This window comes from Melitaea cinxia, chromosome 8 (assembly GCF_905220565.1).
Source record: "Melitaea cinxia chromosome 8, ilMelCinx1.1, whole genome shotgun sequence".
NCBI lineage: Eukaryota > Metazoa > Arthropoda > Insecta > Lepidoptera > Nymphalidae > Melitaea > Melitaea cinxia.
In genome coordinates, this window is record NC_059401.1 from 8,356,660 (window position 1) to 8,376,845 (window position 20,186).

General features: G+C 32.6%; 1 protein-coding gene across 1 annotated transcript in view; it reads right to left on the reverse strand.

The window, feature by feature from the left end:
* LOC123655855 (protein O-mannosyl-transferase TMTC2-like) overlaps positions 1–20,186 on the reverse strand; it is a 92,338-nt gene that overhangs the window by 64,020 nt on the left and 8,132 nt on the right. The window contains exon 2 of the mRNA XM_045591603.1: positions 13,820–14,630. Coding sequence (XP_045447559.1) covers positions 13,820–14,630 — 811 coding nt within the window. The remainder of the gene's footprint in view (positions 1–13,819; positions 14,631–20,186) is intronic.

Consider the following 20,186-nt stretch of genomic DNA (forward strand, 5'->3'; position numbering starts at 1 on the left):
CGCAAATGGCGTTCTAATTATTCTTTTAGTTGAAACGTAGCTAATACATTTTACTATAAAAATAATGAATTTTCAATATTTTCTCGTCAATAGAGACGATCTACGTAAGATTACCGGTGTAGGCTGGATGAGGATTGCGGAAAACCGGGATGTCTGGCGCGAACTTAGGAACGCCTATGTCCAGCAGTGGACTGCAATAGGCTGAACTGACTGACATACAAATTTATAGTGTTTACCTTTATAAGGTGCCGATGAAGGTCTTATTAATGGTATGTTGTATAGTCTCAAAAACTTCCTAACTAAAACGCACTATTGATATACGTTGACTCGCACATACATATATCTAGGAAAAGATATTTCTCTTTGTCTATCTTTAATTTTCCGCTGTTGTCGGTATTGACAAATATCTAGTCAAAGATGAAAACAGTTTTGAAGTATTAAGGAAGTACTTAAAACCAATATGCTCATAATAATGAAGATCAAAATCATTGATTCTCATCTTCTCGCAAGTGTCTCTCGGATTCATGATGAACGATGGACTGAAATAATAGTATTACACCTCAAGCCTTTCAGTCTAAAGAACGAAAGGAAAACTTCTAGCACGTTAGCTGGATAGCGTATTAAAACTATTTATCGTTTAGTAAATGCGATTAACAGGAGATAGTGTACAATAATCATCTCTATAACAGAATTTTACATTCTAAGAGGCAATTCGTGCAATATATTGGATAGTGTTTCGTTATATTTTATCTTAGAACATTTTGCTTTTTTTTAGAGTTTCGTACCTCAAAATGAAACAAAAACGGAACTCTTTGTTGTCCGTCTGGCTGTCAAGACCCTTTTTCTCAGGAACGCGTGAAGTTATCAAGCTGAAACTCATATCAAATACTCAAAAATCAAATCTACTGTCCTTTGGAGCTGTGAACAAAATCAAATTTCAACGTCAACGCAATCATAAAATATAGCCGTTTATGCTGCTTCGACACTCACAAGGGAATCAAAACCTACAATGTGCTTTCCGTGAACTCAGAATCTTGACATTTGGTACGAAACAATTTATTATAGCACAGATAAAGAGAAAATTGCGAAAAGCATAAATTTTTACTTACATCATATGATAAAAATATTTTTATTAATTTTGTTTGTACGGAACCTTCGGTGCGCGAGTCCGACTTACGCGTAAGGTAAGCTAATAATTTTTCATCAATATTTTATAATACCCTTTTTCTTATATTACATAGTTCTAGGATCATACGTAGCTCATTACCGACCCTATCTTTGATCACTCCCCTAGGTGGTTTGACTAACTTACCTAAGAAGCATTTACTACTTGGGAGCAGTATTATTTGACTTTTCAGTAAAGTTGACGTACTTCACCGGTCTGGCTGCTCTAAATTTTAAGCAGATTGTTCTCGCTGTGCCCTACCGCAATATGCTCTTGTAATTTATTCGAGTCGTTAGTAGCTACTTTACTTTTTAAAATATATATTAAATATAGGTATGTATTCATGATAATGTATGTATTTTTTTATTCACCTACCGAACTGATATCAAAATTATTTAAGAACAACTAAATTTTAGATGGTACATCATCATCATCATTACAGCCTATACAGTCCACTGCTGGACATAGGCCTCCACAAGTTTACGCAAAAAAAACAACGTGAACTCATGTGTTTTGCCCATAGTCACCACGCTGGGCAGGCGGGTTGGTGACCGCAGTACTTGCTTTGTCGCACCGAAGACGCTGCTGCCCGTCTTCGGCCTGTGTATTTCAAAGCCAGCAGTTGGATGGTTATCCCGCCATCGGTCGGTTTCTTAAGTTCCAAGGTGGTTGTGGAACCTTGTTATCCCTTAGTCGCCTCTTACGACACCCACGGGATGAGAGGGGGTGGCTAAATACTTCAGTGCCGTAGCCACACAGCACTGATGGTACATGTCTTATGTTAATTTTGTTTTAGGTTAGGTTAAGTTTTTATGAAAATATTAATTATCAATATATCAATTCCAATTTTATATCCCTTATCACTTTCAAGTCTCAATTATGGCTTGCTATTTAATTTGGACAACTTTGTACAGCAGTAAATACACAAAAGCCAGTCAAGTTAGACTGGTACGTCGAGAACTCTGTACAATTCCTTACTTCTATCAACTAGAAATTTGGTATTGTTACACAACTCGGTTGCAAACTCAACGACTTCGTCGCAAAATACGTAGTGTTTTGTTAACAATTAGGACTCTCCTAATTATTGAAACTTTTATAATACTGGAATGAAAGAACGAAAATAATAAATTATTTAGAATTGGTTAGAGAATATTTTCCTTTATTAAATAATAACACTAATTCTACTACTTAAAAAATTGTCTGCGTGAATTTTACATATTTTCCCACTCATTTTAAAATAGCAGACATTTACCGCAAAAATAATTGATATTGCGTTAAAATATATGTTTTAATTATTAAAGGCATAAGCGTTTACACGAGGCATTACGGTTGGTGAAATCGAAACAAATAAATTAAAAAATTATTCAATTTTATAATATTAGGCTCAATATATATTTTATATGAATATTGTAGGCGTTACAATAAACTATAAACACGTACTTTTGAAATAATGCATGCCTGAAAAGTCTGTTTTGAACTAAGTAATACCATAAACGCAACACACATTCATGTTTATATAAAATAAAACGCGTTTAAAAGATTCAAACAATAAATAAACTTCTTTACATTAGCGTTAATAACAAAGAAATTACAAAGCAAGACTCTGCATTGTGCATAACACGGTACAAGGAAAGTTTATACTGTTCAGTAACTGCCATAAATTCAAACGGCTTCTTGTATTGACAAGTTTGGAGCGAGCAACATTCACCTGTCGTCTTGCTTGTGAATTCACTGTGGACTCTTTCACTCCTCGCTTTTAAGAGTTTGTTTGGAATACCACTAACTTATTGATCAGTACACACATCTGTCTCTTGGTACAGAGTCATATTAGAATACGTACATTAATCATATCACCAGACTGAATTTAAATAATTTATTTTGCACAAGTAACTGTAAAAGAAAATAAATTATTATACTTTAATTTTTATCTCATAACTAGCTGACTTGAGACGTTGTTCTGTCTTGCAAACGGCTTAACGAGTAAAATTTAAAAATAAAAAAAAAACTAAACGGAGAAACCTTTTAACCGAGGTAGGGCACACCAGGGAATTTCCTGCTCAAATCATGGAACAGCCCGACTGAGGTAGTACCTCGACCTTACCGATGAATACAGCTAAATAATACTGTTTTCACGCAGTGATGTGTTTCTGTTGGTAAATAAGGTGACCAGAGCTCCTGGGAGGAATTGGAGATAGGCTCGGCAATGCGCTTGCGATGCTTCCGGTGTTGTAGACATAGCTACGGTAATCCGTACGCTTGTTTGCCGACCTAGTTGTATAAAATAAAATAAAATAAAAATACCCTATTGTCTAATGGTATGAAATGTACTTTATGAAACTACTATATGAAATGTATTCTTTTTTCTCATACCTACCACACATACACTTGTGTGTAATTTATAAAAATTGGTCTAGCCATGAAGAAAGAGTGCGACCACGATTACCGTGATTCGAGATTTTTATAATATACTAAATGCTGTTACATCATTACATAGTACAAAACAAAGTCGCTTCCCGCTGTCTGTATGCTTAGATCTTTAAAACTACGCAACGGATTTCTTTAGTAAATAGAGTGATTCCATCGAAAGGTTTGTAAGTATAACACATGCATAATATAGTAGGGGTACACTGATAATTTTAGAGGTTTCTAATGTGATGTCGTAAATTTTTTTGTGCTTATATTGCAAATATTTATTTTATATTTTATAATTAGTATCACCATTGCATTCACGCAAAACCGGGGCGGACCGCTAGTATATACATATATTCCTTTATTGTATAAACTTTCAGCTATTTATCTAAATAATAATACAGATCTTATTTATAAGTAATTCATGAATGTGTACAAAATTCTAAAATAAAACTACTACATGACATAATTTCGAATGCTACAAAAAGAAACGAAACTGTGTCACACAAATGAAATAAAACTTGATTTTTGAATGAAACGAAAATGTCTCTAAAAACTTGATGGCGTACGACATCGGGAAAGGACGTTTATTAACGGCTGTGTTTAAGCGCTGTTCGTTTCCTCTCTTTTGTGACTGCTCACGCCAGTTACCCAGCCTTGTGAATAGGCGCATACGTGAGTGAACAACTTTACAAAGTATTAAGGCGTTTTTGTGGCACTCGGATCTCGCACAAGTCGCTTTAAATTGCTTAAAAAACTTCCTTACCAAAACAGCGCATTCAGAGTAAATACGATTATTAATTGAAACGTGGATATTAATTTCTACGTTTTATTTGCTTACTCATAACCGGATACTGTTTTGAAACATATGTTAGAATTTAGTTTGTGTAATCTGCCAACGCTTATATATCTTCTATAAATACGCTTATCTATCTATGAATAAATATATAAAAATGTATGTTTTTAATATCTTTATAACTACTTAATATGAAAGCGAAACTAGATAAGATTTTAGTTTATACTACGACCTAAGACGCCGAGTACTTCTTATCCCAAAATTTTATTCCCTAAAGAAAAAGGGTTATGAATTTTTACTTAATTATAATTTATTAAGAAGTAGTTCTATTACATTTTTCTAGACAGAAGACATTTCTATTTTTTTTTTGACAAAAATTGCAAAGTCGTATTAAATAAAATATTAAATGTATACATATTAATAGACATTGACATAACACATCAGATTGTAAATGGATTATATCTCTTTGTGTTGAATATGCAACATTCGACTACAAGTGTATTAAAAATTAAATATTAAATATTAAAGTAATTATTAAAATAATATATAAAAGATAAAAACAGAATATACACGTTGTGTATGTAGGTATATGTTTATACATTACTGATCACATTTTTACCCTATACATCTAATCTTAGATGCACGTAAAGATGAGAATGTGACATGAAAGTCAATAAATTTGCTCAATGGCCATTAAACGACATTGTGGGGTGCGAAAATATGGAAGAGAGGGGACAGTTTTGTGATTTAAGGCGTCTTATAACGGAATGGAAGAGACCAACTATGTGAATTGCTTGTAACTTAAACGTTTTGACGTCAAATTTTATTTACTGTCTATTTTAAAGTTTCATATTCATTTAGGTTGTCATTAAAACTAGTAAAAATATGAGAAGTAGCTACAACGATATTGTTATTATTTTAGTTTAAGTGCAGTATTTTAGTTTTGAAACATACATATTATTTAATAAGCAAAAGATAAAATGTATTAGTTATCCGCCAACCCGCATTGGAGCAGCGTGGTGGATTAAGCTCTGATCCTTCTCCTATATGGGGAAAGAGGCCTATGCCCAGTAGCGGGATATTACAGGCTGAAGCAAAATGTATTAGTTATACAATCAATCCATTAAAAAAACTAAACTATTTACTTTAATAGATAGTAAGTTCAATGTATATACAATATGTTTACTGTAAATATTTTCCCTTTCCCGCCTTGCGAACACTAAACTTCTTTCCTGTGTTCAGAGTGGCACTCGAAACGTGACAAGATGTGTGAAGGGGGCATAAATTGTGGACGTTTCTAGCGACACTTAACTTTAGATCTTGGCCCGTCCGGCCAACGTCGCAGCTGGCAGCCATCCGAGCGGACGTAACTAAACATACCCGGTCTAACGAAATAGAAAATGCCATTATTCTTTTGCTCGAGACAAGGAGGCGTTCAAGTACTATTATTTACAACCAAATTTGTTTGTCTGAACGATGTTGTAAAATTGTGTAAATTACGATTGTTGTTTAGCTCTAAAAACGAAAACAATAAGTCTTGGATGTACAAAAAAAGGATATTAAAACTTTGCGGAAAATCTTGATACAATAAAATTAATTTAGTAAAAGGAGTCTTATTTTTATTTGGATTATTTTATTTATTTATAACTTAAACCATGTTACATCAATATAAACAGAACACCAACAATTTCGTTTATGAAATCAAGACATGAACCCTAAGTTAGAAAAAGAAAAAAAAATCTATAATTGAAATATTTCTGACCCAGCCACCCGTTTTGGTTCATGACGATCTAGGAACATTCAAATTGATGGTAAGGGTACGTTTCACCATTAAAGGGAGTCTTATTAATTCCCCTTTCGACAGGCCGACCGAGAAGGCCATAAATTCACCTCAACCAAAGGGATGACCAATTTCAGAACATTTACGAGCCACAAATTACGCGACCGCTGAAATATACTGGGCCAGAGATGGTATAGAACGGAGGGCAAGCGAGAGCTGAAAAAGCCCAAATGTTAATTTAATGTTGAGAGCTACACGAAATTGCTTTAGTCCTCAAGATAGGAAAAATATTGGCCACCATCCGCGAAAAGGTCCAAACACTAATTTTATGCAGGGTAAATGAGCCGAGGGCAAAGCGACAGCGAATCGATATTCATTTGACTAAGCGTACATTTATTTAGGCTGAAAACAATATCATGTAAATCAAAGTCAACGAAAATTAGTTTAATCCCTCTTTTATTGGTCTTTTCCATTTCTTTTAATATTTATATATGCTCTAATTGTGACGTCAAAAATAACTTATATATTGAATTAGTTTGTCCATTCGTTGAACAAAAATAGTAATATTTTGTACATTTCTGCGCGATATGGAAAAGAGAAAACAAAACATGGGCAAGTTTGTGCTTTTAATGGCTGTTTTATTTGTTCGCGTCAATATATCTAATGCGAGTTCGTAACGTTGTGCGAGCTAACTGTTTTATCACTTTATTGCATGAGATCGCATAAACTTGCGAAGGCAATGGCAATAAAATGTTACATTAAGAACGTTTTTTCATTGACCGATACAGATAACATTATATCGCCGCTGACACGTTGACACGATCGGTCAATACCGATATTATAAATTTTAATTCAATGACACGCTACTAAGTACGACATGGTGACAATTATTCTTTATTAAAAGTAATGTCGTGCGTAACTCACGCATACTTATTATATAAGCCTCAAATATAAAAAGATATAATACCATTATTATTTAACCAAATCATACCCTCGAGTAAGACTAGAAGAACAGAAGGACTGTCTCATTGTTGTCCAGAGTATCGAAATTTCAGCTCAAATAAATGCTGCAGGCACTTTACTCGAACATGATTCACGTCATAATCATTTTGAAATTACTATTAATTCAAATTTTACACTGTAAATAGCTGCAACGCTTTAGTCTAAATTTGAAATAAATAAACACGAAATAATTAATATTTTCAGTGAATACCTACAAATAAATATAATTATATGTTTAACAAACATAGTATAGCAATATAAATAGAAAAATATATATAAAAGCTATGCCGACATTTCAATAAATACCAACATCTCTATTTGAGTACCTTCAATGTAAAAATGCTCTAAGAATAATTCTTTATACCACCTATTTTCTAAGGTCAAACGAAAAAACAAAATTACTGTTTCCACTGAATGAAATGACATTAATGAAAATGACGGTGGTAATTGCCATTTTTAGTTTGGATATTATCAGTGATTGTTGACCTAGAAACTCTACATACATATTTTTTATGAAAAAAAAAATAGCTTTAATACTTTTTTCTCAACATGAAAAACAAAGCAATTTTTTTTAATATTATTTATATTCAATAAAAATGTAATCGGTTGTTCACCAAGTTATATTTTTTATTTTATTTTTAATCGAATTACTATAGTGAATTCATGTTCTTCGTTGTTTCAACAAAAAAATACGTAACGTTACTAAATTATTTCGTATATAACGATAGACGTAGTAACTGTATAGGTTACGAAAAGCAATAACGATGTTTTATCACCTAATGACTATATCTCATTAAGGTCCACATAACCTGTGTTTTATGCTGTACAATAACCGTATAAATGTCTAAGTATCACAACACAAAAAGCCTTTGTGTAAGAAAGTATACAAGATTTTTTAACAGTTTTTGTGCTGCCACTACACAGTATGACTGAAACCGTAAACAAATTTTACACTTGAACAGAGAGAAGTCAGTAAAATCAATAAATGTTTAAATATATATAACATATTTCATTTAGACGTCTCATTCTTTATATTTAAACTAGTTGGCCTTAAAAAAATAGTAACTCTTCATTCAGCACCCATTCTTTATAAAGTCTTCATCTACAGGCCCACGGTCGGACACAACCTTTAACATTACTAACTGTTCAACCTACACCACTAGGCCTCTGTTACTTAACAGACGAATTTGGTCAGCAAATGGATATCGCGTGATTTATGAACATTTGAATAATCATTAGACTATTATTATTATTAATAACTGTCAGAAATTTACAGTAACTCTATCATCGTTAACGCATTTTTCTGATATGAATCACGGACTAACTCACTCTCGCGATTAAAGCGTGATCTATTCGATCGATCGATCCGGGGAACGGGCCGATACGTTAGCAATGCATAGCCAACGAGAGGGAATACTATGACCAAACGCGACGGCTGCGCTTGGACAGCTTGTGAGTGAGGCGACCCGCTAACATTACGGTGTTAGTGTTGTGAGTGTTTGATCCTATAACTCAATATAAAGATTGGTGAATATGAGGTTACGATATCGGGCAGTTACCGGGTAGCTATAATGAGCTAACTCCTAACTAGCTTCAATATATGGTTTTACTTATAATGTTGATATTTAGCTTAACATGATGTATACATAATGATAAGATTGCCTTCGCAGCATGTTGAAATGACATCGACGAAATGTCGCTATTACGTATACTTTCCATTCTACCCTTCGAATAAATTAAAGATTTATGACATTCTTAAATAATAATTGTTTATGAATGTAGCTTGAAACGATTATTGCAAATTAAGAAAAATTTGCCAATCCGAACAAAACTATGCACAATTAATTTTCTACCTCACCGTACGATACTATAAAATATAAATTTTAACGATTCAGCCTATAACATTCCACTACTGCTGGGCATAGGCCTCTTTCTCCATGCTTGAAAATAACAGAAATTATATATTTTTCAATTTTAACCCCACCAATATTCTTAACTAAGATATATCTTATGCATATAATGATAATTAAGGCATATTGCTCAGACTATTAAATGCCTCAAGTAAACAAACAAGTTCTTTGGCTTTACAACGCTTAAATAATATCGATCGCATCAACATAAAATAAACAAACTTAAAGCGTTTGTAAAACAATTAGCCTAAAGCTACTTATAAAGCCTACGTCTTACTTAGAAAAGTATTTATTACCTTGTTTATTTCCGATTTAATAGGATTAGGTAACAATGTATCATAAGAGAAATAAAAAAAAATCCCAATTTGAAGTAGGTACATATGTAGTGAGTTCTTGATGTTGAGAATTCATAATAAGAAATTCTTTTATGATAAACATGTCGCCCCTCATAATTTTATGTACGTTACGATAATTTTATAACTATATTATATAAATTATTTATATAATACCAATGTATGTGTAACATATTACAAAACTACTAGACAATAGAAATCTCTCTTAGAAAAAAATCTTATATTAAAATAAATAGTTATGAAGTTTCGTCTTGTAGAACCGATTAATTATTATCAGGTACAAAAAAAAAGAAACATATGAAACATGACAGCATGTTATTTGTATTTATATGTATATATGTAATAATCATTTAGTTCTAAAGTAATTTAAAATTATTACAATAATATAATTTTAAATTATTCCAATAGAAAAATAATAGTCTATTAATTTTTAATTCTTGTGGAATTATTAAAAGTTTGCATAGCCTCCATAAATTAATTATTCATGGATTAAAGTTGAACGATTTCATATTTACTCATATCCACAACAATCCTTATTCGAATACCATTATTACAAATATAAATATATAGTATTTGTAGAAAATTTATACCTGCATTTCGTATTTAATAAATATTATTATTATGAAAACAGCAAACACAGTCTAAATACACAAAACAATATAAACAATACTTTGTAAACAAATTCAAAAAAAGGAAAAGTTTCTCAATTCGACATTCTGAAATAACAATTACATCCTGAATAATATTCGAAGCCACCTGTTCAACACAGGTTTTGGTTAATTTTTGTGATTATTTTTTTTCATATGGCTTAATCTATAAAATGTAAATATAATTTTATAATGCAGCTAGTCCATCTAGTTCATATAATTGATAAAGCTAAACCAGTTATGTTAAATTCAATCAACCCTTTGAAAACTAGTTTTCAGTACACGCAAAATGAACTTCACGAATTAACATAAATTTCGACTTATATACATGACGTTCTTTGTTTTCTTTTCTTTCTTCAAAGACCAAGAATAAACGGCAACTGGCCAATCAAAAACTTATATATACTACACTTATTTATCTATCACATAATGATCATATTAGCGGTCTTCATAAATCATCATCATCATCACTACAGCCTATCGTAGTCTACTGTTGTACATAAGCATTCACAAGTTCGCGCCGAAAAATGGCGTGAACTCATGTGTGTTGCCCGTAGTCACCATGCTGGACAGGCGGGTTGGTGACCGCAGGGCTGGCTTTGTCGCACCGAAGATGCTGTTGCCTGTCTTCGGCCTGTTTATTTCAAAGCCAGCAGTTGGATGGTTATCCCACCATCGGTCAGCTTTATAAGTTCCAAGGTGGTAGTGAAACTGTGTTATTCCTTAGTTGCCTCATACGACACCCACGTGAAAAGAGGGGGGTGGCTATATTATTTATTGCCATAGCCACACAGCTTCTTCACACAGGTCTTCATAAATTACAAGAAAAATAAATATTATAACTCTGGTAAGTAGTTCTGTAACTAGTATTATTTTTCGTTTCGAATCCACCCAATGCCGAATTAAATTAATTTTGACATATTCAAAAAGCCTCTAAATCAGAATATTCAATTATTACACTTAGGAATCGATAAATCAATATATCCTGAATTCACAAACAGTCCTTATACAATAAATACCTCAGCTCTATTTGACTCCAGCTAAGCTATAATTGAATTCTTGGTCTAATAACGTAACGCTAATGAAAACATTGTTCATTATTTTGATGACATTGGCGAGTCAAAAAAAAAAACAAATGGTCCGATTAAAACCGGTTTATTTTAATTTTTTCAATTTTGAACCAGTTTATTTTTATGCTGCTTCTGTTAAAACTTTAATCCTGACATTTTTTTTTTGCAAAATATACTTTATATTATATTTAGTTTTAAGTTATTTTCAAGTTATATTAATGCTCATTGCTATACTAATATTAAAGAACAAACAGTGTGTTTGGTAATAAAAGGACTTTTTTTTAAATTTTAGTCAATATGAATAATAATTCTAGTATAGCATTAAATACACATAGGTCTAGAAGTATCCAGTAGTCATAAATATAATAGGAAGTTAAGTCACGGAGTAATCTATGATATAGTTTTAAGGATCGATTTTACTCTTTACTGTAAAAAATTCTCGACCTACATTTATGAATTTGGCAAGAAGTTTAGTTTCATAGCAGGAGCAAGGAAAAAATCCGGAAACGTATATCCCATATGTATAAAGAAATTTTACTAAGAAAAAATATTTTTCCTTCTTTCATACATAAACACGCAGTATATATGTGAGTATTTAGCCCGTAAATATAACATTTCGTGGAATTCAGCCCATAAAATAACTGTTAAGATGCTCTCTCAAACCAAACTCTGAACTGAACCAGTGTAAAAATAAGTATTGAGGTTGTAACACGACCTTCTCATAAAAATCCACCTAACCGTAAGATATTTTTTCACTCTATAAACAGAGAATTTATAGAGCTATTAGAACCACAATCTTATTACAGAGCTGTACATTTTAATGGAAAGACTGATAACTTACACATATTTCTCACTTCATAAGGGGTTTTTTACTATTCTTGCTTCTGTATATATATAATATTTATATTCTATGTTGGTCCATCAACCCATAGTGGAGCAGTACGATGCATTAAGTACCAACTGCTAGTTTTCTGTGATGTGACAAAGGCCTTTTCAGACTAATAAGATAGTTAGGTTATTAATCCCTTTTTAACTATAGTCTGTACCTGAGTCTGTCAGTGGAACCTAAGTTTATTAGGACACTAACAAAATTTCCCATCTTTCTAATCTTTTAAATCATTTTTATAAATCAGCTTTATATACAACAGATTTTTAAATAAATAATTGTGTTTGCAGGCAAACGAAGAAAAACCAACTGCAATTCCACATGATAAACATCGGCTTTCGATTAAATTAAAAATTATCAAAGTCGGTACCACTCAGTAAAAAGTTATGTTATGGATTTTAGAGAGTTTCCCTCAATTTCTATGGGATCTCATCATCAGATCCTGGTTTCCTTATCATGGTACCAAACTAAGGATATCTTCTTTACAACAAAAAAAAATTATCAAAATCGATTCATAAACGACAGTTATCCCCGAACATACATAAAAAAATTTATATACGGTCGAATTGAGTAACCTTCTCCTTTTTTTGAAGTCGGTTAAAAAGTTCTTTGTTAGACGTGTTTCGTATCTTTTTTCAAGTATCAAAATACGTTAGTACTAGGAATGTCAGAGACAGAGGAATACCTCCTTTGCAAAGATTTTTCTTTTTTATGGCAGACTGTAATACGTACACGAAGTACAATAACCTCTTGTAAAATATTGTACACCTTTAATCTAATCTATCATAGGTATTGCCTGTTCTTCTCATATGTGGAGAGTGCCTATTCCCAGCAGTGGAGTGTCACAGGGTGAATCACTCGATCAAGATATTGGCTGTCTTGGTCAAAGTTTTGTAAAAAACCTTTAAATATATATGTTGTTTTAATCTTTTCTCGCTTCCTCGACGTTACGATATATATTTCCTAATTATTTTAAATTTTTTAACTTACCTTCTAAAATATCATATATTTTAGCTAAATTATAATAAACAAAGAAAATGTAAAGTTTTAAATTAATAGTTTGATAATTAAGTTAAAAGCAAATAAAACATAATCTCGTCGATAACAGACAGATTTTTTTTTTTTCAAAATCTGTGCATAAATAAAAACAAAAGACCAATAATAAAAATTGTGTATCATGTTTATAATTTTTATCATTTGCTTTTCATAGTCACCTTATTTATGCGTTTCATTTATAGCATGACACAACAATTATTACTATTAACTTCTATGCAAATAAAAACGATGTCTCACCGTCCAGAAGTTAAATACAGAATGCATAAGGTCTGGGATATATTCAAAATATACCGTATCGAGGGCTACATACGAGTAAAAATGAAGCAATATCTATTTTATAAGACCGCTCTCGTAGCTCCGAGCAAAAACTCTACAATCTCGAACTCTTCGAAACGATCTCTTATAACTACGATGTTCAACCTTCCTTTTAACCAACTTAAAAAAGGAGGGAATTCTCAATTTAACTGTAGTTTTTATGTACTTCGGAACTTTTTACTGGGTGAACCGATTTCGATGATTCTTTTTTAATCAAAAGTTGGTGCTTGTCACTTAAATTTAATCGAAATCTGACAATTATTTTTTTAGTTATATCTCACAATGCGTATTTACTTAATTTTTTTTTCATCTACATACGTTGCTGTACTTTTCAATATAATTGAAGTCAAGTTCAGTGTAATTCGTTTACGAGCAAACACAATTATTATAATTAATGGGTGTAACAATATAATATCTAACATATGCTTACCTTTGAATAAGAATCCTCCTGTCGAACGTCTTTCAAATAGTCATATAATATGCAGAGTGGAACTATCATAATAGCAGGCTCTTTACATAAAGTAGCCGCAGCAGCAAATATGAGCGTCCCTGCTAAAGTACACCATTGTAATAGTTCACCTGAATCTTCACTAACACTACCGTTGCACTGGCACTTATTAATTTTCACTGATCCAGTTCCTACTTCACAAGCGTTCAGCATTCTCAAAGGTCCTGCTTTACTTGCTTTCAGTAGTCTTCGAACGTTTATCATAATTTGTTGCACTAGTCCGTGACAGCTCAGTCGAAAGTTTTGATGACTGTTTGTCAATTGGTGACGCACTAAGTTATTCTGAATATTATGTCTATATTTTCCTTTCTGACTTTCGATTCGAAGACGTACATGTTCAGTGTAGAGTAAAAAACTGAGAAGAAATAAATTGCAAGCGGCCAAATCGGCTCTTCCGACCACACCAGCCACAGCTTCTGTGTGTATGGGATGAGCTGCGAAACTCAAACCGGCAACCGCAGTCCCGACTCTCATACAATTCGGAGGTAATAGTCTCCGTGCAGTCGTTACTACTAGCACTGTAGCTATCGAATGAAGCAAGATATTAAAAAAATGATAACTCCACGGCTTGAATCCACTTAAGATGTAATTCAGGCGATATGTAGCGACACACAAGGGTCTATATGAGCCGTGCGAACCGGGATCGGTGAGAGGTGTCCCCCAAAAATCATTTTCAAATAAAGATTTTATCGGCGTGTGCCCTATGACATCTGGGTTGGAGAGTATCGCCCGCCTGTGAAACAAAATATGACATATTAAAGATCATTTCTCACATTGAGATTTTAAAGAAAAATATTTCCATGTTATAAATTTTATTACCATTGGGTATATGTTTGACAAAAGTATTCGAATATAAATATATTGTAATTATAAGTTATTAAAATTATATTTTCTATTTTAAGAAAACAAGTAGTGTCAAACTCCTAAACATTTTTAAGAATTTTAGGTACAGTGTATTAAAATGAGTATTAAATATTTGCAGAGTTCCTACCTAGTTTAAACCTTTAGCTGACTGTTACCTCTTACTTTGTAACGTTAGTAATTAGGAACAACTATTTCTGTCCTTTTGAGAATTTTGACACAACAAGTTAACATACATACGAAAAGTACGGTATAAATTTTTTAATATATCCATAATTACAGTGTTTTACAGTGTTGCAAATTAACATTATACAATTATTTAACGGTTTTAATATTGTATAGGATCCCAATAATTGATTAAACAAATAGCGTGGAAATCATTGACAATAAAACGAATTTACTTTATTTATATGAGCTCGCAAGAAAATATTATGCTGATGGTGACATTAGGGTAACTTCATTTGGTAATCAGGCTTAGATGTATCGAAATGTTTTCCTTCGACCGCTCGATTTCTGCCCCCAACAAGCGCTTCAACACTGAGTACAATACCATCTAAATAATGGAAAACGTTTACCATCGTTCTTCGAGATTGATTTCCTGGAGCGTATATTTGACGCTTATTGGATTTTGTATTCTGCCCTCGCCATTCTTCAGATCGTCTTTATTATACTGAACTAGGTCTTGCAATTTTTATTAATATTTTCCGGAAAGTTGTCTCGAATTCTGACACAACGACAAAATAAAGCAAGGACACATTGCAAAATGTAATCGAGCGGGAAATTAAACTGTACAATTTTAATGAGTTTGTCTATTTTATGAATGAATTATTTTACGGACGAAAATAATAAAGATTAAAATGTATCTTCTTTATAAATAAAAGCATGCGTCTATGCGTACATTTGAACATTGTCTGCGAGTCATTATTGTTTTAATTAATTCTCTTCTGAGTACAACTACTAGTAAAGAGAGAAATTAGTTTCATTCGCATTTTCATTAGATGTCTAAAGTTTCAAACACCTTGACGCATTACTTCTTTATTGCAATAAGTTTAAATCTCGTGAGTTTGTCTTTAAAAACATGTTCTTATTAAATTTTAACAATGACGTTGAATTTTTTTCAAGTTTTCAATTATGTCTATCATAATTTACGTTCCAGTATACCTATTTACCTTATTTACCATTTTACTCCTTTATTTTTTATTTCATCTCACATTTTGAATTTGAAATAAGAAGCCAGTAAAATAAACGATTGAATAATATATTTTTATTGGACCAAAGCCGCGCTTACTATGCGAAGAAGGAAAAATCATCTCTAACATTCGACCATTGTATTGCAAATTGTGAATAAGACGCCTTTCCTTTACTTATTTACATAAAAACTTTTTGGAGTATTTTGTTCGTAAATGACTTTTATTTCTTTCGAGGGACGTATAATAACGACCAAATAGATTCGATGTTGTGTTTTCACTAAAACAGTTTCTTCATTAAAAACGTTTAAGTCGTATTTGCGGAAAATAGCGGCATTAGTATTTCATTTACTGAAAAGGAAAACAAAGGATCTTGAAACAGGATAGCTAATAGAATCTCTGACATATTCTTTAATTGTTTTATTTATTTCCACAAAACCGAAGTTAAGGATGTTACTGGTCATTTTAAAAAAATCTACAATTTTAAGTATTATTAATGATATTATAACATCACAAAAGTAAATTCTTTCTTATCAGAGTTTTTATGCCTTGATCAGATAAACCGTATACTAGAGCCACGAACTGACAACACGTTTAAGCGTCATTTTGTATTACATACTCGTAGTAATTTTGATAATGTCTTTTATGATTTATTTCACCACCATAGTTAACTGTTCAATAACGCTTGTATAAGTTATATTGTGTATATTCATTTATAAACATAATTCCATAAAAAATATATTCTAGTTGCTATATTCAAGACATTCTCAGAGCTACAATTTCTTAAATCCTTACGTGTAAAAAAAATATTGCGAAAAAATATATTCGTAGAATTAATTTATAGATGTGCTACGAATGTATTTGTTACAATTATAGCTGACGACATGTTGGTACAGTAGTCACAGTAACTGACTGATACGCTAGCGGCCATGTGTTCTATCCCCGACCATGAAATCACTTCAGCCTATCGCAGTCCACCGAAGACGCTGCTGCCCGTCTTCGGCCTGTGTATTTCAACGCCAGCAGTTAGATGGTTATCCCACCATTGGTCGGATTTATAAGTTCCAAAGTAGTAGTGGAACTTTGTTATCCCTTAGTCGCCTCTTACGACACCCACGGGAAGAGAGGGGGTACTCTTTCCGTGGCTATATTCTTTACTGCCGTAGCCACACAGCGAATGACAAATATTTGTTATTGTTTTGTGTATTTGGTTGTATTTCCTGATCCCAGATTTACAGGATTTACATTCTTCCAAAGGATATTGGATTCCAAAGGATGTTGAGTTGCTGTGTGGCTACGGCACTAAAGAATTTAGCCACCCCCTCTCTTCCCGTGGGTGTCGTAAGAGGCGACTAAGGGATAACAAGGTTCCACAACCACCTTGGAACTCAAGAAGCCGACCGATGGCGGGATAACCATCCAACTGCTGGCTTTGAAATACTCAGGCCGAAGACGGGCAGCAGCGTCTTCGGTGCGACAAAGCCAGTACTGCGGTCACCAATCCGCCTGCCCAGCGTGGTGACTATGGGCAAAACACATGAGTTCACGTTTTATTTTGGCGTAAACTTGTGGAGGCCTATGTCCAGCAGTGGACTGTATAGGCTGTAATGATGAAAGGATATTGAGTGTGAAACGTTTATTTTATAAAAATTACAATAAAAATAATATTTATCTATACAAATAAATAAAATTTGAGTGTCTGTTTGTAATATTAAAAAACCGCTTTTACTAAATGACATTTTTTCCGATATTCGCCTGTCCGTCCGTTTTTCATTTTATCTATTGAGTTATATTTTATCAGTAGAAAACTTCTAAGTGTATTAAATCTATCAAGAAAATCGTACTCTTGTACTTAATGATATGAGGCGTTTAATTTCACTAATCCGTTTCTGTTTACAACAATAGAAGATTAAATAGTTATTTCTTAATTAATATTTGAAAAAGTAGTCTATTTAAATCACTTTCACGGTGACATTATAAGTAAAAGTTCTGCGCAGGCGACTCCGCGGTCACAGCGAGTACATAACAATATAACATAATATCTTATATGTAGAAATATTGTAATATTATTATATTATTATATGTAGAAATATATTTGTGTAAAGTTTGTGACAATAGCACAGTGTACCCTGTAAAAATTATTGTCAAAATATTTACGAAAAATTTTAAATTTTAAAATTTATTATAGGTTTGTACAATTGCTCATTTTAATTTTTTACTATTTTATTTTGTGTATGTAGTGTATGTGTAGTATGTAATGTATGTAATGTGTATGTAAGATACAAAAGATAAAAGCTACGTTGCCCCATTGGGTGGTTCCGCAGATTAAAAGGACTCATTTTCTCGGTGATTTCTTGAAGTTTTGTGGTATAATAACGAAACCCGTCATTGTATGCATAAGTTTGACTCTTTTAAAAACCGGATTGAACTAGCCCATTTTTCTACTATTGAATTATTTTGTGTGTAATGTTGTTGGAAATTTATATTGAATGAACTAATTTGCTATTCCTTCACGAATTTTTAATTAAATTATAATAACAAAGGATTCTTACAATTTTGAGACCTTTTTCATTATTATCATTTTTAGTACAAGAATATTCGTTTTTAAGCCGAAATATTGATTAAAGGAAAACATCTATTAGAATATTGGGTAAAAGGAGTAATCAGACATTTTTTTTTCAAGTTATATTAATTTATATTTTAAAATGTCTCCTTTTTTCCGATGATTCTAGCCAGCACTACTACATTAAATTAGACACGTGTGCTTAAATACAAAGATGAAACATCATTAATAGCATTTAACACGAATGTGATGATTTGCGCGAATTTAGGGAGACCTATGTCCAGCAGTAAACTGCGATATGCTGAAGTACAAGCACAAAATTAAAGGTATTGAACAAAATAATATCAGGGCTAAAGTTATATTTAAATTATTTATTATACATTTTAAAGACCCTACAAAATAATCAATTTTATTCCTCTTCCATAATACACGGCAACTTTTACGCTTCGGTAATAACGAGAGACGCGAAAAGAAAAATCGAAACATGTTTTCTGATTGTGCGAAAGTTTCAATAAAAAACTATTTCCATTTCTAGCCGTGCCAAAACTTAGATTGAGATAAAGCTTGAGGATACGAAACTCTTTGCAGCGAAAGTTAGGGGCAGCTGCGGCGTCGAGCCGTCACGTAAGCCCTCAATTACGAAACACTGAAGTGGTTTGCAGCAATCCAGAACAAAGCTCATCGATTCTATCGTCATTATAATTGATAGTGATAGTTATGTAATAGTCGCAAAGAAGCGATTATTACGTAAATATGCTCTATTTTAAGATACTTAAATAGAGCACAGACGATTTATAAAAATAAGAGAAAGTATATAATGCTATTTAAGAAAAGATGTTTTATGAGACGTCAATAACTTCACCAATAGTACTATGATATAAGACGACACGTTGGCGCAACGGTCACAGCACTGGTTTGTGGCTGTTGCGCTGGCGGTTGCGGGTTCTATCCCGCTCATTACAAACATATGTATTAGCCATACAGATGTGCCGTGGTCTGGGTGTTTGTAAAGGCCTCGTGGGTCCCCACCTTGCCTCGGCGAGCACGTCAAGCCGTCGGTCCCGGTTGTTATAATTTACACCTGATAGCGATCGTTCCTCATAGAATGGAATATATCCACCAACCCGCATTGGAACAGCGTGGTGGATTAAGCTCTGATCCTTCTCCTACATGGGGAAAGAGGCTATGCCCAACAGTGGGATACAACAGGCTGAAGCGGAGGTATTGCATTCACTCGTTGTTGCTTTTTGTGATGAACAATAATCACATTAGGTTATATTATATAACACTTATACTCACTTGTTACTATTAACATTTTGTGTTAACACAATCAATGTTTAGCAAAATAAAAATATTACATTCTCAAAAACGTAACTGTTTTACAGATGATAACTTCACTCACACGGCAACATGCAAATACAACAAAATATTTTTTTTTTGTTATAGGATGTTATCCACTATCATCGAAACGTTGATCAACGAAAACTAACTGTATTATGTTTTATATGCAGGTATATTTCCAAAACAATAAAGATACTAATGTGTTTCCTATTTTAACAAAATATGTAGGTATAAATTATTTTGTCCGAGACCCAACAGCAGATTAATTCAATTCCAAACATAATTGCTTGTCTGTAAATTATTCATAATGTAAAACAATCGATGATGTATTTACTTA